Source organism: Sciurus carolinensis, chromosome 1 (genome assembly GCF_902686445.1).
Source record: "Sciurus carolinensis chromosome 1, mSciCar1.2, whole genome shotgun sequence".
In the NCBI taxonomy this organism is placed as follows: Eukaryota; Metazoa; Chordata; class Mammalia; order Rodentia; family Sciuridae; genus Sciurus; species Sciurus carolinensis.
In genome coordinates, this window is record NC_062213.1 from 175,677,943 (window position 1) to 175,705,925 (window position 27,983).

The 27,983-nt window shown below is 43.8% G+C and overlaps 1 protein-coding gene across 7 annotated transcripts in view; it reads left to right on the plus strand.

The window, feature by feature from the left end:
* Eri3 (ERI1 exoribonuclease family member 3) overlaps positions 1-27,983 on the plus strand; it is a 131,793-nt gene that overhangs the window by 16,185 nt on the left and 87,625 nt on the right. For all 7 annotated transcript variants that reach the window (XM_047533227.1, XM_047532787.1, XM_047533072.1 and 4 more), the window contains 3 exons: positions 17,087-17,203; positions 23,388-23,447; positions 27,545-27,636. In XM_047533227.1, coding sequence (XP_047389183.1) covers positions 17,087-17,203; positions 23,388-23,447; positions 27,545-27,636 — 269 coding nt within the window. The remainder of the gene's footprint in view (positions 1-17,086; positions 17,204-23,387; positions 23,448-27,544; positions 27,637-27,983) is intronic.

Below are 27,983 nucleotides of genomic sequence, written 5' to 3' on the forward strand. Positions count from 1 at the left end.
GCTTTTTTTTTTTTCCTTAGTCACCAGCTGTGTAAAAAGACCTTTTACCTTTTTAAGTTATGCTGCTAGGAAGCTTGGATTACTAGCAGAGAGACACCTGTGCTGGGGTATGTTAAAGCGCTTGGTGTTTGCTTTGAGGGAAATGGTTGTGTTCTATGTGGCAGTTCGTTGCAGTGTGAGGGCTTAGGGTATGCCTGACTCTAGGACTGTAACTCTTCCCTACAGGGCTAGGTTATAGAGTATGTAATTTGGGGATGCATAGATTTGTTGCTGTGGGAGCAGGTTACAGCAGGAGTAAGCAGGAGAAGGAGAAGAGGACCTTCAGCATTAAGAGATAAACTGGCTTCATTTCTCATCATTTTTTTTTTTTCCCCACAAAGGGGTCTGTCTTTAGAATAATAAATTATTTTACCTAAAGCAGACTTCACAACCCCTTTTTCCTTTCTCCTCTACTCTTTCCTGTTTTCTGTTAAAGCAATAGTTTGCCTCGGGGGCGTTGAAATCAGGCCTACGGAGGCCTTGAAAGACAAGCTGGATATGGATAATACAGTAAGGGAAATAACTTTGGAAGAACAGGAATACAGCTTGGGAGTAAGCCACACTTACTTTCTCTGACTCTTGCTCCTGCCTATGCCTTAAAGTCTCATCTTTGCCTCCTCAAACTATTGCAATTTCTCTGGCATGGTAGGTGTGCCTGGGTGGTAGGTTGGGAATTTTGGTTAAATAGAGTCTCCTAAATTGAGAATCAGAGATCCATATCCTAACACTCTATGTTATTTTCCTTACAGATTAGGTTTCAGTCATTGAATAAGCCTTAATGAGACGTGAGTCTAAAATCCAAGACATTTCTCTTACGTATGATTCATCCCTCTTCATAATGGTTTGAACCATTATGAACCTTCATAATGGTTTGGCACCTCCATTATGGCATTTGCTGCTTCCTGGGACATGCTTATGGATGCATGTTCCTTATCATTTCAGTTAGATTATAAACTCAGATAATTAAGTAGCTGTGTTCTAATGTCCTGCAGAGAGTCCTGCCAGTGTTCCTGAAGGTAGAGTCTAATTTGTGTCTCAGTTGGGTTTTTAAGTGTCACCTTTCATCAGTCTGTCAAAGCATTATTCTGTTTATATATCTATTGCAATGCTGAAGACATAATGTAGTATAGCTTTAAATCACTGTATCACCAACTTTCTTCTCTGTCTTAGGCGCCAGAGCTTTCCAGATTTAGGCTGTTAGAACCTTGGGCTGTTTACCAGGATCTGAGCCTGATTAAAGATTATCTCCAGAATCAATGAACCCTGATGATGTGATTCCAAGGGCACTTAAGGAATTGGCTGCCCTGGTTCATTATTAGCAAAGCATTAGCTGTTGCTTTAGAGAACTCAGGAAGAAGCATTTGCTGTCTTGCTTATTTTTAAAAGGGGAATACGAATGATCTTGGAAATTATAGACCTGTTAGTTTACTGTGATTCCAGAGAAGATACTTGACCTAATCGTCAGATAATCAATCAGCAAACAGCTAGAAGAGCGTGGGGTACTGAGTAATAACTTACATGGGTTTGTGAAGAAGAGCAAATCTTGTCAGATCAATCTAACTTCTTGCTGTGACATAGTGATGGATTTGAGTGGATCTAGGGCAAGTGATAAATGTAATGCATCTCAACTTCATTAAGCCTCTACGATGCTATGATCAACAGGTAGGAAAGTGAGTTTAGGGCCACACATCTATGTTGGGACTACTCTGGATCACCCTCAGGAAAGGGATAGGCAACTTAAGACCTGTTGTTATTAGTAACTTAAAATCTGCCCCGTCTTTTTTGGTGTGTGTGTATGAGGATCTTCTTTAGGGATCGCAGGTAGCAGGCTCATCATAGGATTCAGGGAAAGCTAAGAAAATAGATTATAGAAACTTTTAGTTTCAGGTAGGACAGCATCCTTCTGGTGAGTTCATCATAGGTCAGGTTCTCCTTAGAGCCTCTGTGCTGTTTATTTAGGTCTTCTAGTCAGCACAGTAAGTGGGGGAAACAGGAAAAAGTCTAGATGAGAGGAACAAAAATTATTTCAGGCAAAAACAAAATGATACTTAGTAAGAAAGAAAAGGAATGAACTATAGCTTGGGCAACTGATTTCTTGTCTGTACTAATTAACTTCATCATGTGAGAGTAGTTGTTCCAACTTGCTCTTCACTTTAATCAGGACAAAAATAAATTTAAATGGAAACAAGAAAACTTGAGATTTGGGATGAGAAGAAACTTCCAGAAGAGAATAAAGGGCTAGAATGTGCTATACAAGTTAGAACTTGCCTGAGTACTCTCTCAGAATGGAGTGATGTCTGTCCTCTTGACAGGTTCTTTATGGGTAAAGTTTGCCTGCCTCCTGTGGATGGAACTGGGATCATGAATGAAAACCATCCCAACTCCTCTCCTGACCAGCTCCCAAGAGCTTTCAATGCCCATGATCTCTGCATAGTACCCTTCTGATTCTTCTAGATTACATCATAACTTTGGGTGGACAGAAGGTAGAATCAGGTTTTGGGCCAAGGTCCTTTGGAGGCTTGCATCCTCTGTCTCTGGTTTTCAGAAATTCCTGAGTCAGCTTATTGGTACTATCCTAAAGTAATACCATCATGAAGAACTAACAGTTGTAAGCTCTGTTGTACTTGGGTGAGTAACAGTATTGGTTATAAATATAGTAAGACATCTGGTATTTTCCATTTGTCATCATTTTTGCTGTTTATTTTTGTACTTTGTTCAACTAGGTGAAACTGGAGTGGTTGGTTTGCCAGTAATAGGCTTTTGTGTTCTGGTTGTTGCACTCATTTTATTTGTTTTACATGTTTGCTTCAGATTAACATGATAGGTGTTCCTTGAATATGAAACTGTTGTTCATCGGAAAACATTTTTTTCACTTAACTGTTAATTTAGATAGTTTATAATGTATTAAAGGCTCTAAATTTCAGGAACATAGCTCCTTTCTTGTTTTAGGAATTGTTTCCAGATATAGAAGATTTTTATCTGGTTTAGGAGAATAGTGGCTTCTTTGTCCTTACTAGCAGGAGTTCACTTTGCTCATTTTGGTGTGGATGTGCATGGAATGATAGTTGTTCTGACCCTGAGGCCCAGAGAGCAGCCTGAAAGCTTTGGTGGGATCTTTAATTGTGCATCTTTAACCTCAGGGCAAGTTCTCTCACCACCTCAGTGTTCAGAAGAGACCAAAGTAAATGTAAGTGAGGAAAATGAGGTGTAGGCCACAGCTCATGGGGAGGAGGAAGTAACCTCAGCTGTCTGGACAGCTAGTAAGGGAGGGGCAACCTAGCTCTCCCCATCTGGGGAGCTGACATCCTGGCTGCTGCCTTCCTGAGTCCTCTCTGGCCATCCATCAGGCTCCTGGGTAGTCCTTTTCTCAGTGTTCTGCAGCAGCCCTGCCTACTGTTTTCCTTCTTATCTGTATTCAAGTGCCCATAACTTTGGAGAAAAATGACCTTTGGGGTTGAGGTTTTCTAGTGTTTGGTCTTTGTCCACAGGGGCTTTTTTTTTTCCCCCCTTTTATAGAAACCTTAAAGAGACTCCATCTGCATTTTGAGTTAGAACTACTGAGTAAAAGAGTTTCTCTTTTATAGAAAATTGTCCAGATGCTGGTTTATTTTTGGAGGGCAGGATGGGGGGAGGGGTTAATGGTGACAGAGGAGAGGGAATGATATAGAAGACAGGCAATATGACCTAGAGCTGGAACATCATTATAGTGTTTTGTGAAAGATATTTTGAAAACTTTACAGGAAATTGATTAAGATTCCTACAAACCAAATATATCAATTCCCTTTCTACTGCATTCAAGGCTGAAAGGGAGGAATCCCCATCCCACCCCAAACATGAACATTGCTCTTTGCTGCATGATTAGCTTTTTTCCTTTTCTCTGTTCTTGGTTCCTTCAGTCTCCAAGTAGACAGAAAGGCAGTGCCATAGAGAAAGAACCCATCCTTTCCTTCCCATAAGCTTATCCCAGTAATAGCTCCTCCAGGTGAAACAGGTTGGTCCTTGCCTTTCAGCAGGAGAGCCCAGCTGTTGGATTTTGGTCCTTCTGCCTGTGGCCCAGTCAGCCTGCACTTTTTTCTGTACAAACAGGCGAAGACGCTGACGCCATTCTTCTAAACTGGGAAATGAAATGCAAAACCGACGTTAATGTAACATTATGGTTGAGATTAAATGCACCAAAATCAGGAAATTCAAAGTTATGCTTCCCACAGCAACTATAACTCAGCCTCATCTGGCGTGTGTAGTATTTTGTGTTAGTGTGGATGGTGTTATATGTTAAGACATTAAAGTTAACACCATAAGCAGAGCACAAAATGCTTGAGGGGGCTGAGTTATGACGACTGTGTGAGCCGTAAGTGTTCTTGCACAGGCTCCCAACTCCTGGGATAATTTCTCCCTTGCCCATCAGACCGATTATTGCCTTTCTTTTTAGTTATATCTCTATTTTAACACATCTCTTTCTCCAGAGTCACTACAAATGAATTCTTCTATTGGTGTTAGTGATGATAGTGGGAATGAGATGACCCACTAGGCCCTTTTGTCCTTTTTGTCTCTACCTATATTAATGTGGTGCTTCCTCCACCCCCTCTACAGGCTGCTTTTTCTGGTGTCCCCCACAGGGATAGGCCTCCCTGCAACACCCACCTCCCAACTCTTCCTGCCTGCTCCTCACTAGCACACTCTGAATGGGAACAAACATTTTCTGTGTCCAGGTCTTGACTGTGTTGTAATTCCTTATGAAAGCTGAAGGGCTCTTCTTTATTTGGAGCAGACATAGTGTAGAAGTAAAACATACATCCCAGGACATGGAGTACTGATAACATAGGGGTGCCGTTTTCTGTGTTTGCCATAGCAGAGGCACGATGGAAATGGGTTTATCTACTCTATTCAGACTGCTTCTCTACCTTCCCCAGGGTTTATACCTTTAGGTTGCCATGGTGTATAGTTAGGCCATGGAGTTGCCTGGGGGTGGGACCAGGAATTTTCCTTGGGGAGCACTGAGTCACTAGAAACGAAATCACCACATAATTTAGTGTAAACCAGGAAACATCCCCCATAGCTTCTTATTATCCTCTGGCCTCCCCAGGGCTGAGACAGCTGTTGGAATGCAGATTTTGTTAGGCACTAGGTTTAGTTTGGTGTGTTGAACAGCTCTAAAGAATAGGACCATTGATAAATGGTGAATGAAATCAGGGACTGTAAAATAACAGTGACACTGAGCTGCTTTTTAAAGTTTTTGTTGAACCTGACAAAATAGCAACTAAGTTAGCAGAAGAATGGCGAGGACTTCAGGGGTTGAGGATATAGCTCAGTTGGTAGAGTGCTTGCCTTGCATGCACAAGACCCTGGTTCAATCCCCAGCCCCACCAAAAAGAAAAAAGAAAGGATGGGGAGGACTTCATGTTCACCACCTTACAGATAATGAAAAGACCTGTTTTTGCTCTTGGGATGGCACCTACAGGGATAAAGACAAGAAATAGTCTTACCCTCAAGAAGCTCACAATCAAGGAACCTGTGACCATCATCAGGCAGTATGAGAATTATCATTATACAGGCAAGTATTTGTGTAGTGGGGGCACAAAGAATGAGAGTGGTTAGCCCCACTTTGTGTGTGTGGGTGTGTGTGTGTGTGTGAGAGAGAGAGAGAGAGCAGGGGAGGTGAATAGGTTTTATGTTATAAGAAGTTTAGGAGACCCAGGAGGGCCATGGAGGCCTGAGGCCTTACACTGTTACGCAGGGATAAAAGAAGGGGCTCACAGAGTAAAGCGGGATGAATTGACCTAAGTCTGAGAAAATTCACCTTGATTATAGGCTTCTTTGTAGGAAAGTTGCAAATGAGGGAGAGGGAGAATGAAGACTTGGAACTTGGTGATATTTCACTGTTGAGTTAGTTGGATTATCTGTGTCAGTTATATGGTATTTTTCATCTTCAAGCTAGAAGGTCTTTACTGGGATGCTGTGGGAGTCTGAAGGCTAGAAGTGGCTTAAGAAAATTTGAACCTGTAAAGTCTGGGCAAAATGGGTGAGGGTCAAAGTGGAAATATGTGAGCTGAGTCTCTGAGGCATTGTTAGAGAGGCCAATCTGATAGCTGTCACTGAAGTTAGCAGTTAGGTGGACTGATAAGTCTCTAGGGAGGGGCAATAGCTGGGGAGTGACACAATACCTTCCCCCCTTATACTGGGAATTTGGATTTGGATCTGCTAGGACCCACTTTCTGTAGACCAAGGAAGTTTAGATCCTTCAAACAGATAAACAGCTGGCTGGCTAATATTAAGAGCCATGTGAAATGAAGGATTAATGAAGAGGCAGGAGGGTCTGGGTTGCAAGAGAAGATTGGCAAGAGTAAAGGTGACTGGAGGGTGTGGGTTGAGTTCCACCTCTGAGCTCCAGCAACAGGTACTCAGCCATAGATAGCAAGCTAACAGGTCAGGAACCGGTGGGTGAGGGAATGAAATCCAAAGGAATGGTTAGGATGAATTCATAGACTTTGCTTCTTCCTGCCTCTATCCTGTCTTGTCTTTCCTCTCCCCTCTGTTGATTACATTTCTTTTGTAGACTGAGCTCAGTTATTTGATGTGAGGAAACTGGTATTCGAGATGCTTCTGTGCCTCATTAGAAGAAAGGATCCTACATCATTTTGATTAAGATGCCATTGGGATGATTATTTTTTATCCTCTTATCCTGGGTGTTCACAGTACTTAAAAAGCCCCCACAGCCTTACATTTATGTGATGAGTTTTGAGCTCCAGCTGTGAGAATTGTGCCATAACCTAAAAGCCTGAGACTAGAGTCTTCCCAGATTGATACCCCCACCTCCCCACCACGCAGTCTGCAGTAGAAGGGTGAGCAGACTTGCACAGGCAGAGAGGGTTTGTATGTATGTCTGGAGTACATCCACAGACAAAGCCCTAATAGGTAGGTGCTGGGAGAATAAGAATGGAGGCAGATCAGGCAGGAGATCCTGAAGGAAGAGACAAATATCAGGGAAGCTTTATTCTGAAGTAGAGGAGCCTTGGAGTGGGCTACTATTTGGGTCCTGTTCCTGCGTGTAGTGGGCCAGTGGGAGATGTTGAAGGTCTGAGGACAGTAGAACAGTTCTGTTACATGAGTGGCTCTACTTCTCTTCTAGTGCTGTAGTCCACAGTATCTAGTTCCTGGAGAGTCATTCTAGTCAAGGGCTGATCTGAGGGCTAAATGCTGGCAGAGGCTCTTATTTAGAGATCCCAGTGTTGGTGAAGGTAAAGACTGCACAGGGAGAGTCCTTGGTGAGGTTGGGGGCAGAGTTAGTGGGCCAGAAAAGGAAGTTTGAATAGTTCCACTCAACAATAATTGAGTGGAAGGGAAGAAATGGAAATAGCAACCAGAGTTTGTGTTAACAGAAGAAAGTGTTCCAAGGGTTAAATATGGGTGTAGAGAAACTTGTTTGAATGCATTACTTGAGAGAGATACTAGTGAGCTGGACTAGAGTGGTGATGGTGGAAATAGAGTTATATGTCATAGTCCTTAGTTGTGCTGGGAAAGAAAGAAGCATGAGAACCATGCTCTTATCTAGCTCTTAACTCCCTGGAGTGGGCTTCTGGGAAGTAACGAATGCTAAGAGATTGGTAAGTAGTGGAACATATTGTAAATGGGGAGCTCAGAGTTTATGATCCACATCAAAGAGAATATACAGGGACAGCTGTTTCAGGTGAGTTCCTTAGTGGTAGTATAGGTAGTTACCCCTCTAAGATCCATTTGAGTCACTATTTGACCGTTGGACCAGAGAAGGTAGGTAGTGATGGTTAGGTAGGTAAGATAAAACTTAGCTAGAAAACTTGGAATCTTACTTTCCAAAATTATGATAAAAATGAAAGCCCTGATTTGAGATTACAGTTCAGGGAGAATGTCTGCTTATTCATGGGTACTTTTCCTGTCACTAGCAGCATTGAAAGGCAAACTGATAAACTGAAAGAGATTGGTAGTTAGTTGGAGGTGGGGAAGGTAAGAGCTCATAAATGGGATGAACCATGCCATTTTGAAAAAGTCTACTTTCACTGGAAAGGAAGCATGACTGGCATACCAATGTCAGGGACAGCCCCCAAAGGAAGTTCATGGTGATGATTTAGAATTGGGTGGTTGGTAACATTGGCAAGGAGTCCCCAGGTTGGTGTCTCATGATCTGCAGGAATTTCTGTGAACCTGTTCCGGATTCATGGCCAGTGTTAGAGAAGCCTTTCTTAGGACTAGAAGTGGCAAGACAGACTTGATAAGCTTCTGGCTGTGTCTAAGAGTTCTTCATAGGAGAGGTATCCAGACCCCCTTTATGGTCCATTTAGACAGAAACAAGGTGTTCTTCTGGAAGGTTCAGAAAACAGTATGCTGAGCATTCTGATGGTAGTTGATGTCCTAGTCTGCCTAAGGGAGCTGATGAAAAAAACCTCTTGGTAGCTCCCTAATAGAGATGTACCAGCTTGCGCTATTAAGTTCTGGATGTGACATGCCAGTTTTTCTCCCTAAGCTCTTGGCATCAAGGAAGATGAAATCTGAAGGCAAGAGCCAGGGATGGTTGGCAGATCTAAAGGGCTTGCCCCAGGGGGGCTTAAAAGTGGCCAGAGAAGGGTTTATTCTGAGAAGAAATGAGAGCCTTGGGTTCTGATTCTTACTTGGTCACTGTCTCTGTGACAAGGAATGTAACATAGATGTTTTAGGCTGTTGCAGCTTTGCTATTCAAAGTGTACTCTGTGAACCAGCAGCATCCACTTTACCTTGTTAGAAATGTAGAATATCAGGTCCTATTCCAAAGCTAAATAGAATCTGCAGTTTGATAAGATCTTCAGGTAGTTTGAATACTGAGAAATGCTATTCTAGTCTGAACCAGTACTTCTCAAATTTCAGTGAGCATCAGAAGACCTGGAGGGTTGATTAAAACCAAGATTCCCTCCCTTTCCCCAGCTTCTGACTTGGATAGTCTGGGGTAGAGGCCAGGAATTTGCATTTCTAACAAAATCTCAAGTGATGAGATGCTGCCTATTAGGAACTGTGTTTTGAGAACCACTGACTGCCTTAGCTTTCTCATCCATAAAATAGGTGAGTAATTCCTGCCAGCTAATGGAGATGTGGGATCACAGGAGATAATGTGTGAGAAAAGGGTTCAGTGCACTGTGGGCAGGATGTCAGTCTGTATATTACTTGCTTAGTGTTCTGATTTTTTAAATCAGTCATGTCAACACATATCCTGTACTGGCTTTTGACCATCAGATGTAGACAGAAAACAGGGAATCTGTGAACTACCCTATGGGGAAATATCAGCAGTTCCCGTGGATGGGAATTACTGAGCAGACCTTCCTGAAGCCCAGCCAGCTTCTCTGACTCTTAGCCAGGTTTCTTGACCAAAACTCTCTGTGTGCCTGAGTGAACCTGTTTCTGTCTTGATCACCTGTTACCCCCAACCCTTTACCCGCAGCCAGTGAATTGTTAGGACAGTATTAGGATTGATTGGGAAAATGGTCATTCTCTAATCAAGCTGCTAATGCATCTTGAGATCCTGAGCAAATTATATGACTTTCCCCTCCTCCTTAGGTGACTAATTGAATAGGCTTTGGCTGCATGTGCCCAAGCCCCAGAGTGGGGACTTTAGGCCTCCAGAGTGAGGTGTACTGAGAAAGAGGCTATTTTACTGAGACATAATCTAGCATGTTGGTTAAACATGGACTCCAGAATTGGACCATCTGGATTTGAGTCTTATCTCCATTACCTATTAGCAGTGTGACCATGGGCAAGTTACTTGTACTCTTTATCCTCAGTTGCCTTGTTGGTAAAAGACAGTTAATAATAATACCAATATTATAGGATTTGTGGGGGGGGACAACAAACTAATAATACATGCAAGTGCTCAGAGTTGTGTCTGGCATATATTAGCTATATGTGTTGAATTGAATTCTACTTATTGGTAGAATTAGTACTTAGTATTATTCTGATCCCTGGCATTGTGGGAAACTATTGGGATACAGCAAGTAGCTAGAAGGCAGACCCTACTTTTCTGGGAACATGGAGCCTAGCCTTCTAGGCCTCTATCAACATAGTGGATAGAGCCAGGGCACTGCCCAGAGAGATTTGTTATCTTCTACTGGAATGGTAAGTTGGGCTTAGTACCCTGATCCATTTCCCTGCTTACCCTTAGTGCTACCTCCAGGGGAGCACTCTTGCGTACAGCCTGAGATTTGTTTAAATTAATTACATGACAGATATACACAGGTAGCTACAAAGAAATCATTTGGTTGTTTACTGCCCTGAAGGGTCAGCTTCACAAAGGCCACTAATATTTGAAGTTATGTATAATTGAATATGTAAAAATGTTTGAACTGAAGTTGTTTTAAAGTCATGTGCATATAGAGGGAGACACAGGTGTATACACCTCTAGGTGAGGATATGATTTCTAAGACTTTCGGTTCCCTTCATTTATTGATAACTGTGTTGTTTTGAAAAATTCTAATTTTAGTAAAGGTAAATTATAGTTCACTCTGTATCCTCACCCCTTTCAATAAGGAATAGCAGTATCTTATTTTCAACCTCGTTTCTTTCTTTTAATTGTTTTGGGGTCTGTGGGAATGGGTGGATGGGAACTGCAGGTGAAAAACCAGCCCTTTACAGCTCTGATTTTTGTACCATTCGTTGTCCTGAAACTTTGAGCATCAGCTCTCATCTGTCAAAGTGTAAATCAGCAATTAAAACCCAAACAGCCAAATGCCAAAGATGACCCGAAGCACAAAGCAACTGACAAACAAGTCCGGACAAATCGACGGGTAATTTATAAGCTTTGCCCTAAAATCTAATTATTTGGCAATTCGAATTTGCAGCCAGCCAGGGCTCGGCAATAAATTTAACCCGCCATAAATTATTTAGGAGCAGGCTGTGGTGTAAATCAAAACCACGAGTGTTTGTTTAAGAAATAAGCTCCTTGTGCATAAAATGTCTTTTTTTTTTTTTTCCTCCAAGAGAAAAACTATTAAGCAAACCATGCCCCATTGCCCATTGTAGCCCTCACTTCCCCTTTCCAACTTCTCCTCTTCCCGATGGCCCTGAGACCCCCTGTTTCTTTGGAGAAAGGGCAAGCCTTTGCATGGGACTTTTATTCAAAACCACCCATTTGGATAAAACCCATTTTGTGGCAGGTACTGCTTTTTCTATCTTGAGATGTGATATTGCTTTTGGATTTTATCAAGCCTTTCAGTGCAGGGGCATATGCTTTTTGGAATTTTTTTCAGTGAAAGGAAGGAATAGATTAACTGTCGAAATTGAGGAAATGCCAGTTCCTTCTTAGATTGAGAGGGAAAAGCCATGAAAAATGATACACTCATTCCCTTGTTTCAGATAAGACCATGGAAACATCAGCTTAGGCAGAGGAGAATCTATGCTTTAGAAAAAAGGGCTGGAATGTTCCACTATTAACCATTGTCATGAATTCCGAAAGTTTAACCTTAGCTCTTTCTGCTTAAAATCAGCTTTTTTGTTGTTGTTGTTGTCTTCAAATATAATCTTTTCTTTTTCTTTTTCTTTTCTTTTTTGGTATCAGGGATTGAACCCAGGGTGCTAAACCACTGGGCCACATCCCTATCCCTTTTTAATATTTAGAGATAGGGTCTCTCTGACTTGCTTAGGACCTCGCTAAATTGCTGAGGCTGGCTTTGAACTTGCGATTCTCCTGCCTCAGCCTCCCGAGCTGCTGGGATTACAGGTGTGTGCCACTACACTTGGTTTCAAATATAATCTTATTGCTGCAGACAATTTTAGTGAAAGGAAGTTTGAATACCCTAAAAACAACCTACACATTTATTTCTTGTAATCTACCGAAGCTGGGGTGAAATTTCATGTGAAATGCTGTTTCAGTTTTGTCCTCAGTTTTTCAGTGGACTCACTGGGATTCCTGGTTGAGCAATTTTAAAGCAGCTGGTTTTAAAACCTCTGCTTCAACTCACTTGAAAAGGTAAAGGTGAATGAATACTTGCTTGGTACTTCTTTTTTATTTCTTTGTCTTCTCTCCCCTTAAAGAGGGCAATGGAGATTTGTAGTTGGCATTTTATTGAGAGAGACAATAGTTACAATAGGTTTGGAACGTTGTATACTTTGACAAATTCAAATTCTGAGGCTTTTCCTCAGTTGTCAAGTGGTGGCCACTCAAGTCATGTCAAGTGCTCATCCACTATCAGCAGACCAACATTTTGGATTTATTTTGCTCTGCCCTGGGATAACCTAATGGTGTAGGTAGTTTGTAGGTGACCAGCTATCCCAATTTTGGCACCAAAAGTCCTCTGTTCCCTGAAACCCTTGGTCCCAGGCAAACTTGATAGTTGGTTAAACCAGGTAAAACTGTAACATAGTGGTTTGTAGCAGCTGAGGGAAGAAACCACTTAGGGATGAGAGTGGATGGATCTAGGAGAAAGGACTTTAGAGTGTTATGTATCTCTATTTTGAATCCTGGCTCTGCCACCTGCCATCTTTGTCTTCTCAGGTAGACTACGTTTGTGACCTGTGGAAGGTCCCCTGAAAGCAGAGCGTTTTCTGTTAGAGCCAGAAAACCACAGAAACATCAACTCAGGCAGAGGAGAATCTGCTTTGGAAAAACAGGCTGTCTTCCTCTATCTTCTTTCTACTTGTTAGCTTCTTTGTGTGTATGTTCAACAACATGGAGAGTGAGGACTGTGTACCAAAACAGCTAGATGCTGGGATATAAACTGAAGGCCAAAGGTTCAAGCCCACCATCAACTCATAGTCTAGAGCCATCCATGCTACTGCAACTATGTTGGAGACTTTTCAATAGCAATTTTCTGGAACTTACTGCCTGGGAATCCTCTTACATTGTTGTTATAATTTGAGAACAGCCTCTCTTTCTAGGAGACAGTAAGTAGCCTTTCAGATTAAGAGAATCAGACTTGTTGACCTGTCAAACTCTGAAAGCTTGCTAGTCCCACTTTTTAAAAAAATGTCTTCTTCCCATTTGGAGTCCCACCTCTATCCCTTATTAGCAGTATAGGTATAAGTAAGTGACTTACCTTTTTTGGGTAGTTATGAAAATAGGAATAGTAATGATTCCCACCTTGTGAGTTGTTCAGAGGATCAAATGAGATCATCCCTGTTAGCACATAGCACAGTTTATCTGCCACAGAGTACATAATAAATGGAAGGAAATAAGATGCTTTCATTCTTCATATGTCTTGGAGATTGTTGGAGACTGATTACTCTGCACCCTTTGCCCAGACTCTGAGCATCTCACAGAGAAGTGCCACATCTCATTGTATTCATCCCTGTCTCCACCTAGCCCCTGCTTGGTAAATAGTGGGTGCTAAAATGTATTGGTTTATGACCTACTGATGGTGTGCACGACATGAGAAAATGTATGTGGAAGCACACTTTTGTAAGTAGAAAAGCACAACACCTTGTATGTCCCTCTACTGAGGTATTTATCATAGTGTACTGTTCATTATTTGCTCACATATCTTTTGCATTCACAAGTTCACATACTTCTCTAAAGCAGAGACTATGTCTTATCTCTAAATCATCCTCCAACACTTTATGATGTCTTATACCAAGTAAGTACTCAGGTAGTTTAAGTGAGCACAAATGGCATATGAAGATAAGGAATTGTGAAGCTATTATTAGGGGCTGGAAAGAGGGTCTGTAAATACAAACTGGTTCTTTTTTCCTTTTTTCTGGTGCTGCCATTGCCCAGGTATTCAACTGTTCCTGAAAAGACTTCTTCCTTGGGGAATAATGAAATTGAATGTGGGGAAAGGAGAGGAACAGGGATAATAGTTTCATTATCTGAGCAACTGAACTTAGAAGCTGGCACTTGGGCACATCTTCACAAATCCTGGGTTGGAATTGATGCTATCAACCTGTAATATTGGGATTATGTCTCTGATCATTATCAGCTAAAAACTGTCAAGGAAGTGTTTGGCATGACTCAGATACACTTGCTATAGTGTCACATCAGTTTGGTACAAGGTACGGCTCCCCTCCAGTGATTGGGATGTTGGGACCAATATTTTGAAGTCTGGGCTTGCTGAATGGTAGGGGAAGGTAAGAAGTACCTAAGTGAGGTCCTTCCTGCTCTGACTTCTCAGAAGGCCTTCTATCAAGAGCTCTTCTTTTGTATCTTCAGTGACTCAAATGAAATCGCCAGTGTGCAGGCTCCTGTTCTACCAAAGGAATCCTGCAGTTATGTTTTGAGACTGGCTCTTGAAAGTCCCTCTCATTATTAGGGAGTAGTTCTGACTGATGGGCTAGCAACATCAGAGAAGCATGTTTATGATAGGCCCAGTCTGATATGTCCTGGTCCTTGGGTCCAGGCATCACAGGGGTCTGTGCCTTTTCATCCACATGGAACTGAGGGTGCTTGATTTTTTTTTTTTTTTTTTTTTTTTTTGGTGTGTGTGTGTGTGTGTGTGTGTTTGTGTGTCTCTGAGAGGGTGACACTGAGTTTGAACATAGATTCGCTCCGTTTCCCTTTTGGGTGATGAAGCCAGCAGCAGGGAAGTTTGAATACTAAGCTGCAGTAGGGAAATCCAAAGGCCAAGTTTTTAGAGAGTCTGTTGGGCATGCTGACTTGGTCAGAGTGGGAGCTGGAGCATGTACTATTTTATGATAAATACTAATGAAATTCCAGATCTGTAATAGCATTTCAGATATCTAAAACAAACCATGTGCTTATAAAAAAGTGGAAAGAGATCAACTTTAAGCCATAAATTCTTGGTAATAGAGGATCTTTTTCTATTTATGTTTGATAGATACTTTTGTTTCCAGAGGAATGTCAACTCCTAATTTCATAATGTATCATGGGCTTAAGAAAATTGAATTTAATAAAAAGCCAAAGATGAATGGCATCCTTAAAGGTCCCAACACTTGTCTTTATTAGCAGGACAAACTGCAGGTCTCCAAACACTGCTTCTCTTCAAATGAAAGTTTAAATGAAAAGTACAGTTGTGTCACAGGTTAAATTTCATTGTGGGCCCAGCTAACATTGTTAGTGAGGAGCTGGCCGTATTTGTTTCCTTAGACACCAGGGCAGCCAAACTCACCAGACTTTGGGGCTCTTTCTAATGGGGGAAGTGTTTCTCCTACTTAGTGGAAGGGAAGGATTTGTGGAAATTCAGGAGTCAAATGAGCCTGACTCTGATGAGATGCACTTCAGAGTTGGCTCTTGGAAATCTTGGAAATCTGATTTTTCAGGGAGTTCAGTGTATGTTGTGTATGTGTGTGCTCACATTTGTTTTTCAGAGCAAACTCCTTTCTCCCTGGATTGCTCTGTAATGCTTTGTGGGGAACAAAAGGCTCAGGCAATTGGGGAATGAGTTTTCTTTTTGGATTAGGAGAAGAGAGGTATCACCAAGTCTAAGCGGCACCCCAGGCCTCCTCCTCTGTCTCCCCTCTGTCTCTGCCTTGCAGCCATTTTGCCCTTCCGATGCTTGGCAATAAGCTCCTGTCAACTTCCCCATCTTTGGGGATCAGCCCAGGGAGATCAGGCAACCAGAACCTTTGGATTTGTCTGGCATGAAATCTGACTGCCTTGATTTGGTTTTCAGTCCTGCTCTTATATGTTGGATTGAAATTGATGCTTTAAAAATAAGCCTAATATTAGCAGGTATGTTTTTTGGGGGAGGATATGTGGTTTCCCTGGGTCATCAAGGAGATTGACTATTTCTCCTTTTGTTTTCGCACCCATCCATTTCCCCACTACAGTCAAGTGTCATCAGCTCCTGTGTCACTTCCCCAGGCCGTCTCTACAGAGAACCAATTGGCCTTGTTTGCAGGAATACTGAAAAAGTCCCCTCCAGGATGGTGTTTGTGGGGCAGGGGTGCTACTAGTGCTGACTGTTGGGACCACTGAGTGAGCAAAGCCCCCCTTTTCTCTCTGCAGTGGAGGCCTTTTCCACATGCTAATTTGACTTGGAAGATTTTGCTTTTATTTATTTTTTTTATTATTTCCTATTTGTCTTTTCCAGATGTTTTCAGGGCAGTTTTTTTTTTTGTGTGTGTGTGTGTTGTAAACTAATTCCATTCATGTTTTAAAAATTTATGAAAGCGCTAATAAAAATGTCAAAGTGGTAAAAATGTTAGCTTTTCCTCTGCTTTGATTAAATTTTGCAAACTGTTTTTGAATATTAAAAAGCCATTTTTTTTTATTCTCTCTTCTCGTTTTCCCTCTTCTCTCTGGTGCGCGTGTGCTCTCCTGCCCTCTTCCCCCTCTGGTGTGTCCCTCCCTTCCCAGGAGCGATGTATGAGATGTGCTGCACAGCCAGCGTTCTGCAAGCCTGTTTGCACACCAGGACCTTGGTGCTGTGCATCTCTATTAAATAACGGAGACAAATTAATCTTAGAGACACCAAACAAATTGTCACTCCTCCTCCTTCTCTTCCATTACGTTCCAGTGGGCTGGGAAGGGCTGGCTAAGCAATTGGGCGGGGGGTGGGGAAATAAGGGGGGAGCATGTACTGCCTGAAAGAAAGGTGGGAGGCACTAGCTCCTATTACTTGTGTTCAGTTTCTGCCTTCTCTTTGGTATCCCCTTTGGCTTTGCTTTATTTATTATTTATCTTTCTTTCTTTCTTGTTTTTTTTTTCTCATAAAAACTAAAGAAACTCACCAGATCTGTTTAAACTTCATGCAAGGAAATCTATGCACTGGTCTGGTGACTGGATGTCTATATGGCTAGGGATCCAGACTCATTCCAGCATAGGGAACTGGGAAAAAGGAAGTAGGGCCTCCTTTTAGGGGCTCAAATGAGCAGGCCTGTGCTAGAGAACCTGTTGGAGAAACTGTGGCAGATTAAACCACTGTCTTTCTTACCCTTTCCAGAAACAGTGGAGATGAAGGGGGCATTCGTGTAGTCCTTGGGACCTGTGAGGCTACCAGCAGTGGGAGAGTGAGGAATATCACTATGCTGTCACCATCTTGTTCGGTCTTGGGTTTGACCTTGCAGGAGTAATGAGACCCAAACACTCATTCTTTTAGAGTTATCTTTTGAAATGGTTGATTAAAATAACTTAACTTCCTTTTCTATGTCTTTGGCATTCCAGGAAATCATCGAGTTCCCCATCCTGAAACTAAATGGCCGGACCATGGAGATTGAGTCCACCTTTCACATGTATGTCCAGCCTGTAGTCCATCCACAGCTTACCCCCTTCTGTACAGAGGTAAGGGCCTTGGAGTTGAGTAGCAAGGGCTGCTGGGAGAAGAACTTTGGGATCATTAGTGCTCAGTACGGGGGCCATTTAGGGAAAACTTAGGTCTGTTTAGTGGTTAAGGCAGGCACATCTTTTGGGCCTAGCAATTAGCTTTTCATAAAGTTGTGACTCCACTTGTGCCTGGAGATCCAGGGAGAGCAGTAGCACAACTTTTCCCAGCTTCCCCAACATTTTCCCTTCCTTATCATTCCTACTTTTCTTGGTGACTGGGCAGTTGGAGCCTGGGAGCAGGATGGTGTTTCTGGGGCACGAATTCTTGCTAGTTCCATTTTCTTTAGGGCCATTTGGCAAGAGGTGAAGATTTTAGCCACTTGGAAGGAAGTGTTATATTCAGGTTTTCTTAGCTTTCTATCCTTCTCTAAAGTGGCCTTGTGTGGAACTTGTGGGTTGAATTTGTGGGAAGCACACTCTATTACCAACAAAAGAAGACAGGCTGGCAAAGGCTGAAAGATCCTTTCCAGGCTAGTACCATACTGCCCACCTTGTTAGTAGGTATTACTGACCCTGTTTTACAGATTGTAAAACTGGGACTAACTAAGATTTTGAGATTTGCTGGGATCTCAGAGGAGCCTTTGGTAGAGGGAAGGAGCCCCTGAGAGTTCTGACCTCCAGAACAGTGAGGAGAAGCCTTCTGTGGCTGCTTTCCCCTATGACATGTCTTGTTTTGCATTTTGTGATGGAATCAAGAGTCAAGCCTATGTGGTAGGAGAGGTTATAGGAAAATGTGAGTGTTTCTAGGATCTTTTAAGAGTTTGGCACTGAGATGTTAGAGATTGTGTGCCTTCATTTAGAGACCTACCTTCTATCTGTGAATGGAATAGGAAGAGAGAAGTCCTTGAGTAATCCCAAACATCTCTGGAGTAGAGTAGGCTACAGGAGGGCCTGCCTGATGGTAGAGGTGGGCATCTCAGTGAGATCTATGTTGACAACCAAGGTGCAGGGTCACCTATTCTTGACGCCAGAATTTGCCACCTGCACCAGGTGTCTGGTCTCTTAAACTTTTTGTTTTAACTAATGATATTGAAGTTTTTCCTTGTTTTTCTCTCCTGCTTTCCCCCCTTTCTCCCGGAAATCACCAGAGGGTGCTAATGTGTCCTTTTGGCTTCCTTTGGAAAAAAATCTCCATTTTAATATAGTGAAAATTCTCTTCTTTATGGGAGGGAAGGAAGCCTGTCACCTGAGCCCTCCACTGGCTCAAAAGTCTATAGGGTCCTCTTGTCCTATTCTTCATCCTCTGTGTGTGGCCTGTACCTTTTGGGCTCCAGGCAGGTTTGAGCTTTGGAAAGTTTGCTGCCTGTTGAAGACTGAAATACCTCCAGTGTTCCAGAGTATCCAGAGTATGGAGACCAGAGAAATTTCTGCCAGAGCAGGGCTACTGCTGCTGCTGTTTGGGAGGAGGGGAGGAAGCATTGTGAGAATGTGGGGAAAGCTATGTTTCTTCTTTCTAGACAGTTTCACCCAAGGACGTACATGCATAATTTGAAGGGAGTAGGAGTGTGGTTGACACATCCTCGTAAAGTAAGGCTGTGGTTGTGTTGCTGACACTGGATCATTTTGTCTCGGACTTCACAGCTCAAAACTCTCCATGACCTGGTCCCTTCTTTGTTGTCCAGCCTCATGTCCCTCTGCTTCATATCCCACCTGCTCCTCTCACCCAAAGGCTGTCCTCCCTTAGCCATGTTTGCACCTGGTGGTTCCTCTGCCTGTACACCACTACCTCCCCATAACTCCTGCTTGTATTCCAGGACTCTGTTAAAGGTCACCTTCCCTGGGAAGCTTTCCCTGATCTCAGCCTGTGCTTGCCCTAGCATTGTACTGATCAGACAAGTTATATTTTTAACCATCTGTCTCCCCACTAGACCTGTCTTCCTTGAGGACAGAACTAGACCTCATTCATCTCTACCCCATCATTAGGGTCTGGTACTGAGTAAACACTTGAAGTGTGTTCTGTAGATGGATAAATATTGTCAAGGAGTTATTCCCATCTCCCCCAAAAGCAATTGTACTGCTGACTTGCTCTTTTGAGTAAGTAAGTCTTTTTGTAAAACTTCAGATAATCTAAATACTGCTTTTTCTTCATACCAGGTAGAGCTGTATCACAGAGAGAAGCATAGACATAGGATGGAGGCTGTTGTTCTGAAACTTCACCCACCCTGGCAGTAACTGCCTTTAGGGTTAGGGGTGTAGGTCATTTTTTGTTAGGAAGTAAAACACAACCCTAAGCCCTTCCAGATTGTACCCAGGCTGCTACTCTGGTAGGATTTTCTCTTTTGTGCACAGGGAGTTCTTAGGAACCCAAGCCTGCGCATGTGTGTACATACACATGTGCACACATGCATGCGGCAGGTACACAGATGAACACAGTCTTGTGTGGGGAGAGACAACAGGAAAAAGAATTCCCCCTTGAGTGAGTCCTTAGCCCGTGTACAGGCACTCTTACTTTTGTGGCTCTGTGTAAGCCTTCTTGAGATCCTTTCTTAGTTCCATTTGGTAGTCTGCCTGGAGACATGGTTCTAACAGAGGTAGGATGAGCTGTGTTTCCTTCCCTCCCAAGTCCTTTCCTTGCCTTGAGAATTCTGCTCTAGCACATCAGGTCTCTGTCTCTGGCAGCTGGGCTGCTTCACAGTCCCTGACCATGTGCAGTCTTTGTTGTTGTTGTGTTGTCTTGAAAAAAGCTAGAAAAATACTCATTTTGCTAAATGCCAGTAAAGGGCTTTGTCTTGCACCTGTAGTTATAAAGGGTGAGATTTATTGGTCTCTTTGTCTGAGGAGAAAGAGTGGGTCTGATTATCAGATTGTACAACAGAGACAAGTGCTTATGTAATCAACAAACTGTCTTGGTGTCAGAATATGATTGTGTTGGAGATAAACCATGAAAGAAGGAAGCACTGGATGCTGACATGTTATTGGCACTGAGTTTCCTGGGCTGCTTCCTATAGTTGCCAGTGTTTAAGAAGCCAGATTGTCCCTGGACAAAGCCCTTGTGTGGGTAGGGGATCTCAGTAACCAGCCATGTTATCAGTCAGGGTCAAAAGCCCCTCGCTTGTGTCTGGAGAAGTGGGAGTTAATCGTAATTCCTCAGTGAAAGGAGCCACAGAGCACACATTAATTCTTTCTCTCACCTCTCCTGCTTTAAGTGGTTAAGGTCTCTGAGCTCTGTTTAGCCTGTGAGCCCTGGTTCTCAGCTTAATAATACTTGGCTTTGCTCTAGTACCTTTCATTGTGAGGATGTGAAAGCTTATTACAAACATATATTAACCTAAGTGGGAATGGACTTAAACTGCAGCATGAAGGATTTAAGTTAGGCCTAAGATAGAACTTCCCAGTATTTATTTTATAAAATTGTCTCTCTTCCTCACAGTTTCTTAACCTAACTCTACAGTTTGTCAGTATTAGGTATAGGTACTCTTTTAATTTTACCCCCTCTACATCCAGTGCTTTGGCAGAGCTGATAAGCTGTGGTTCATTCTTGGAGGACTGAATGCAGGGGCATTAGACCTTCTGGAAGACTATGTCTGCTTGAACCAGTGCTTAAGCCCCTGTGTTTTCTCTCTCTCTCTCTCTCTCTCTCTCTCTCTCTCTCTCTCTCTCTCTCTCTCTCTCTCTTTTTTTTTTTCTTTTTTCTTTTTTGTGGTGCTGGGGATTGAACCTAGGGTCTTGTGCATGTGAGGCAAGCACTGTACCAACTGAGCTGTATCCCACCAACCCAAGCCCCTGTGTTTTCTGAGGGTCAAGTTCAAATCCTTTAGGAACTCAGTTGTGAGCATGCCTGGCTGGGTCACAGTGAAAATGCTTGTTTTATGGGAAGCATGTGCAGAGAGAAGCTGACCTCACCCGGTTTCTCCTAAGCCAGGATTGCTGAGTGCTGAGTATGGAAGTAGAACTTGTGACAACCCCCAGATGGTAGAGCCCCTCCCCGAACCCCAGGGTGGCAAGAGGTGGGCCTGGTCTACAGTGAGGAATCTTGCCACAGGATATCTGAGTAAATCCCCAGTTTTCCTTTTTGGTGTAGTGAGTTTCTCACCCCATCTGTAATTTTCCCGGGGTTTAGGGAAGGTACTTAGGGGTACATAGGTGGTGACCTCAGCCCTATCTGCAAAGGAGGAACGTTCTTGGCATCACTTCCATTGGTTACCTGTGTGAGACTTGAAGCTCTTCAAGGTACAGTTCGTCTGAGTTACCCTTTGTGGGAGCCAAGAGAAGTGGACCTGACCTTGCCCCAGAAAACTCAGACTAGACACAAGGCTGACATTCACTCCCAGAGCTTTCTCAGAAGTGGGAGTAGCTGTGAACATTCTTTTCCATGACCCTATGTCCCAGCTCCATGCCTTGGAAGAATTTAGCAGGAGAGAAGCTGAGTCACAACTGGCAATGGTGGTGCCTGGGTGTCAGTTACTAATCGAAATCGGGGACCTGGAATTGAGATTGAGCCTACTCCTGATTCTCTTTGGCCCCTACATGCCTGAGACAAAACAGGACTTGCCTGCTCAGTGTGTAACTCTGGAAGGTGGACAGGCTCAGGATACCCCTGGGTGGAAGAGGGAGTACCAAGAATAATGCAGATTCCATGAAGGCAGGGTTATGTTGTCTTCACTGCTGGATCCCTGATTCCTCGGACAGAGCCTTGCACATAGTAAGTGCTCCAAGAATAGTTGTTGGCAAAATAAAAGGAGAAGTCCTTTGCACTCCAAGATTAAAAAGTGGCTAACCCAGGGGTTCCCCCCCCCCCCCGCCCCCCAGCCAGTTCTTGGCTGACCAATCTTTTCTTTTCCTTGACTCAGGCCCTCCCTCTGCTGGGCAGTTCTCTGGTCTCCCAAGCAAGGAAAGGGTGTGGAGGTGCCAGCCGGGTGGGCATGCTGTGGGTTAAAGCCTTGCGAAACAACAGCGTAGTTAATCTTTCTAATTTATTTTCCTTTTAGACCATGGGAAGTCTGTAGGCAGCAGCTGTTACCCAATTAAAATACAGATTAATATAAAAACAGTTTCTGGAATATAAAATAGAGTGGCTGTGTCCTTACACTTCCTTAAAATACCACCTAATAATGACTTGATGAACTACAGAAACCCACCTAGAGGAACTCAGCATTCTTAAAATGAAAATTTCTTCCCTAAAAGGTGTGTATTACCATTCCATGTAAGTCACTATGAGAAAATAACCTTCCCTCTTAGAGCCATTGGTTTCTATGAGTTGGGTATTTGGTATTCATTAAATGAAATTATAGTTTAATTGGAGTTTTAAACCCCTTCCCCCATTTAAAAAAAAAAAAAAAAAAAGTTGTTTCCAAGCAAGCCTGAGATACTTACTACTTTTTCTAGAAGTAGCCAAGGGCATGTTGGGCCTGTGATTTCTAACTGATGTCCAGGAAAGGGGTCCTCATGCCTCAGATCTTTGTAGGCAGTCTCTCCCTAGTCTGTGTTTGAGGGGTATTTCTACTTCAAAACAAAACAAAACAACAAAGTAGAACAAGAACCTTGTTTGAACCTAGTCCTGACCTAGGAGGAGCAGAGGCCTGTGAGCCAGAGATTTTCTAGGCCAGATTCTGTACACTGGGCTTTTGGTCTTAGTTTCCTCATAGGTGACTCTTTCCTCTTTGGCTAGTCAGTATTGAGGACCCAGGTATGCAGGGTGAAGGATGGATACCTGTGGGACCTCACTGGTATTAAGGAGAGTGTGACAGGGTTGAGTTCTGGACATCGAGGCTTGGTGGGGGAGACTTGAAACCAAGTGTGCCTGCCCTGTGCTAGCACTCCCCAAGTTTTACAGGAACTTCTGTGAAGCTTTGAGTTGAATTTACTTCAGGCTGTATTTGGGGGGAAGTTATTGAGCCTATTTAATACAAAAGACATTTAAAAATCAATTTTTTTTTCCAAAATGAAAGCTGAAATGGGTATTAGATACACCCTGTGTTTAGCATATATTTGTGTACCCTCATCTCAGGACAGGCTTTTGTGGGAAAAGCTTACATAGTGTCCTTGGAATTTGTTTTCAGGGCTCCCAGTGGGTTCTGAGCCTGAGGCAGTGCCAGGTCAGAGACCTGTAGAGTAGAAGGAGAAAGAAAGGGAAGGAGCCAGTTCAGCTTTGAGTCCCTGCATCCTGGTTTTCCACCCAAAGGCTGTTTCTCTTTCCTTTCAGCTCACCGGGATTATTCAAGCCATGGTGGATGGTCAGCCAAGCCTGCAGCAAGTGCTGGAGGTAGGTTGAATGACCTTTAATTCCTGACCTCTGACCCCTTCCTGCTTCCTTTTTCTCCCTCCCCTCCTGAGAATGTAGCCGTGTAATTTGACTATGATTATGGCTTGATTAGAATAACATTTGCTGTCACATCAGTGACATGCTGTTGAGAGTATTGAACCATTGATCTGTCATCTCCAGCTGTTCCCGTCAGGGTTACTGACAAGATGTCCGAGTGCTGCCAGGAGTCAGGCAGAGGGCCCCCACCCTGCCTGTCCTTGGCCCTGCCCTGATGGCTCTGGGGCATTCTGCACTGCACCCAGGCTGGGACTCAAGGAAGCTGATCTGTGGCACTGGGAGGCTAGCCCTGGGGACTGGAGGTGTTTTTGTTTAGTTTTAGTGTTGGCTTCTTGTGGCATGTGAGCACTTCATTAACTCACCCAGAACTCCCCATCGATGGCTTTTGTTTGTTGTCAGCTCCTCCAGGAGCTGCGGCTGGGCCTGCCTGCCCCACTGCAGCTTGCTGCTGGATACATTGTGCCTGTCAGGGGTGCAGAGGCTGCGCTGGGTAATGATTCCTAATCAGAATAATTACAACAATTGCCTATGTGAGGGAAATCAAATTAAAGACTTTAGAACCCTTGGCAGAGACCACACTTCTAGGATATTCTCCTCAGGGAGCTGGAAAAGGTTAAGACGCTGTTTCTTGTGCTCTAGCCCAAGGGAATAAGGAAGGACCATGCTTGGCCTGAGCTCCCCTATCACCCCCTCCCACCTCTGGGTTTTTCAAGGCGGAGAAGTTTCCCCTATATCTTCTGTAGGGGGAGGGGAGAAGAGAAAAGGCCTGTGGATCTCATTAGGTGCTCTGTTCATTTTTAAGACCAATAAACCCAAAGCTCAGACATAATCAATGCTCAGGAAGAATCCACGTATCTGGAGGAATAGCAAACTAGCAAGGCATATGTGCTTGGGAGGTGGGCAGCCTCGAGGAAGTAGGGCAGTGGTGGGAAAAGAGCACCAGATACCTCCCGTTAGCCAAGAATCCTGTCCCATGGGGAAGAGAGATACAGACTGAATTTCCTGGTTCTCCTCAGGATGGAATAGGGTCCAGAAGGAAGATTTCGACTCCCCTCTGTGGTGCAGTATACTTCTGATCCTGATGTGGAAGCCCAGGCTCTGTCCACCTCTGATTGGGTCGGGGTTTGGGCACCTGCGGTAGATTGAGAGAAGGTACTCTGGGTGCCTCCTGACCCCAGTGAGTTTTTTGTTTTTTGTTTTTTTTTGGATGGAGATTCGCTGCTATGACTGAGGGAGCTCCTTAGCATGGGCCACTCCCTGTAAGACCAGACTCAAGGAGAAAGAGGTGCCTGTCCTTCCCTGTGTCCTAGCCAGCAGCATCCCTGGTCAGGGCCTGGCCCCTGTGGGAGGCCAGAGTCCAGACAGCTTTTCCTGGGAATGTCTGTGACTGGAACCCTGTCAGGAGAATGCTTCTCTGAGTCAGCACCAAACCAGGGCTATTGAGATGAAGGGTGTTTTGTCTGTGGCCATTGTCCATGACCAGGAAATGTGATCTTCAGGAGGCAACCCTCTGCTAACCCCAAGCCAGCCCCAGAGCAGGGTGCTTAGAGGATTCCTGAGTTTTACCCAGGAAGCTATTTTCTGACACTTCCACATACTTTGTGGATAAGGAAGAAAGATTCCTGGCATCAGCTTGAATAGAATGTTTCTGGCATGACAAGGAAACTAGATGGGTCCCATTAGCCCTGAGTTGGTTATAGAGCTAAAGCTAATTTCTTGTCCCAACCAATGTCCTGAGCAGGCAACTAGCAAGAGGCTTGCCTGGCTCATTTATTCTAAGTAGAGCTCAGGCTAGACCCCACCAGGTTGTCAATAACTGGGAAGCCAGACCCAGCTGATTGGGGTTGTCTTGGTGGTTCCACTAATCCTTTATTCCTTAAGGCAGAGAAGGGAAGAAGGACAGGCCTGATTCCAAATGTAGTATTACTTCCTTGGACTCATATAGAAGGCACTCACTAAGTGTCTGCAGCATGAGAGAGTATTAAGTACTTCTGTCTCATGGTGGTCTTGCTAGACATGGCCTCCAGACAGCCCTGTTCTATCCTGCTCTCTGTTTCTGCTGTGTAGGAGTTGGGGCATTGGGACCCCCTGTAGCACATGGGACACCTACCTTGGGAACATAGGGCCAGTAGGTTCACCTTACCTATTTTCCTGTGTAAAGTCTGCCTTATTTTCTTTAGGTAGCATGGGAGAAAGGATGTGCTAGTGTGTCTACAGATGCATGTGCATGTATGCAGGGGGTTGGGCTGAAGTGACTGGGGGGCAGTTATTCAACAGAAGGCCCAGACACACTGCTGACAAGGATTCTCTGGCATATAGACTGTGAAGAGGGTTTAGGGACGACATGGTCTACATAGTCTGACACTAGGGAGCAGCTCTGACATTCTGGGTGTTTTACTGCTATAGCCATGGAGCTAAATAGGATCTTTGGCCTTGCACAAGGACTTCTTTGGCATGAGCCAAGCCTCCAGTATCTCAGGGGTGTTTGTGGAGCCAGCGTACACCTCCCAGAGTAATCTTATTTAAAGATACCCATGGGTTTTTTGTTACCTGGTGGTTACCCAAGGCTGTTTGCAGTCTGGCCAAACTAGTCCCCCAGCCTCATTCCTATCCTTCCTCTGGATTTCACTCACAACTAAATTTGTACCTGCTTGTGTTTTAGTCAGTCAGGAAATATCTACTGCATAGACACTGTGCTGGGTTAGGGATTAAGTCAGTGAGTACCCCTGCATTCATGGTGCTTATAATCTGGTAGGGAAGACAGACATGAAACAAATAATTGCCTCTCAAATAACAAAAGTATTATGCTCATACCTTTGCTTCTGTGTTTGTAGCCATTTCCTCTTCCTGGTGTTCTAGCACTCTGGTCACTTCTCCATTGCTGTATCTGTTGTATTGTTTTATGATGGTCCGTGGTTCTTTCCTTCTCAGCCTACTGTCTTATTTTGTAGTAGGCACTTAACACATTATCCCAATTAATTCTCACAACAACTCTGTAAGGTTAGTCATCCCACCTTGTTTTATAGATGAAGGAAACTGAGGTTCAGAGGGGTTAGATGACTTTTAAATGACTTCCCATCAATGACATAACCTGGATATGGAAGAGCGAAGGGTTGGAACCCAGATGTGTCTGACTTTCAGTCTTGCATTTTTAATACTGTGTGATACAGCCTTAAGAAATAACCCTCCTATGTGTGTAGAAGCAGTGGTGTGATCTACTCTACTCCCTCCTCATGCCTAAGATCTTCTGAAAAATAGGCAATGCTTCATGAATTCTTCATGATAATTCTCTCATTATATACTGATTTTAGTATTTGTACTTCCAGTGTGAGTGCAAACGGTAAAATCATTCAGAGGGAAAGAAACTTAAAGTATGTTTAGGAGCAGTTTCTTTCCTTGTGTAGGATTTGAGCTCAACCTTCAAAATATTCTGCTAAATTTGAATCCTCAACTGGGAAAAGGAGAAATACAAAGTCAGGGGCCATTTATGAGCTTTTAGCAACAGGAACAGGCAGTGCTACCCAGGAAGATGAAATTCTCTTCACCTTCATTTGGCAAATAACCAAATTCACAAATTTGGTTAGTAAACATTGGGCGGAAGGGTAAAATGAATAAGTGAATGAACAAAGCTGTGGATTGGAGTCTCTGCTTGGGGCTTCCTTCTGGACCATTCTCATGCCCCAGGACAGCCTGTCTGTGCTGGGCTATGACTTGTCGGAGGACCAATGAGAGGAACAACGAAGTTAGAGCAGGCTGTTGGACTGACCTGCTGGGATCGGAGGCCAGGCAGGGGGGTTGGAGGGGCCCACCCTCCCACACACTTGGGCTTGTGAGTCTTCCTGAAGGGATCATCCTCCAGGGGCCTCTCTAGTTCTGAGCTAAGGCTGAGAGTCCAGAGCAGAGCCATGACTGAATAAGATCACAGTTTTCTCTTGCTCCGATTACAAGCAGCTTATCTGCATTTCACTGTTGTAGCTCTTCATAGGCTCAGGGGGAAAAAAAATAAAGGAAAATCTCATCTGTTCCTGTGTACTTTTCAGAGGGTCGATGAGTGGATGGCGAAGGAAGGCCTCTTAGATCCAAACGTCAAGTCAATTTTTGTCACCTGTGGAGACTGGGACTTAAAAGTCATGTGAGTATGAGAAGGGCTCCTTTGTTGCCAGGACTTGGACTCTGTGGGGCCAGGTCTTGCCTTTCAGAGGTGTACGTGTTTAAGCCTGCAGGATACCTGGGGCAGGGATTTCTGGGTCTTTGGGGCTACCAGGGATGGAGAAGGGCTGGGAGTCCTGCTTTCTATCTTTCTGGAACAGGGTGGGATTGAGTCAAGGGCTCTGCCTAGACTGCTACTGTTGGGGCCTTCCTGCCTTTGCCAAGTCTCGTTCCTCATGACAGCCCTTCTAATTGCTGGGCTGCACATGATCCCTAGAAGGAAAGTGTTAAAGAGGGTGTTGCCTGGCATGGTGGCACACATCTGAAATC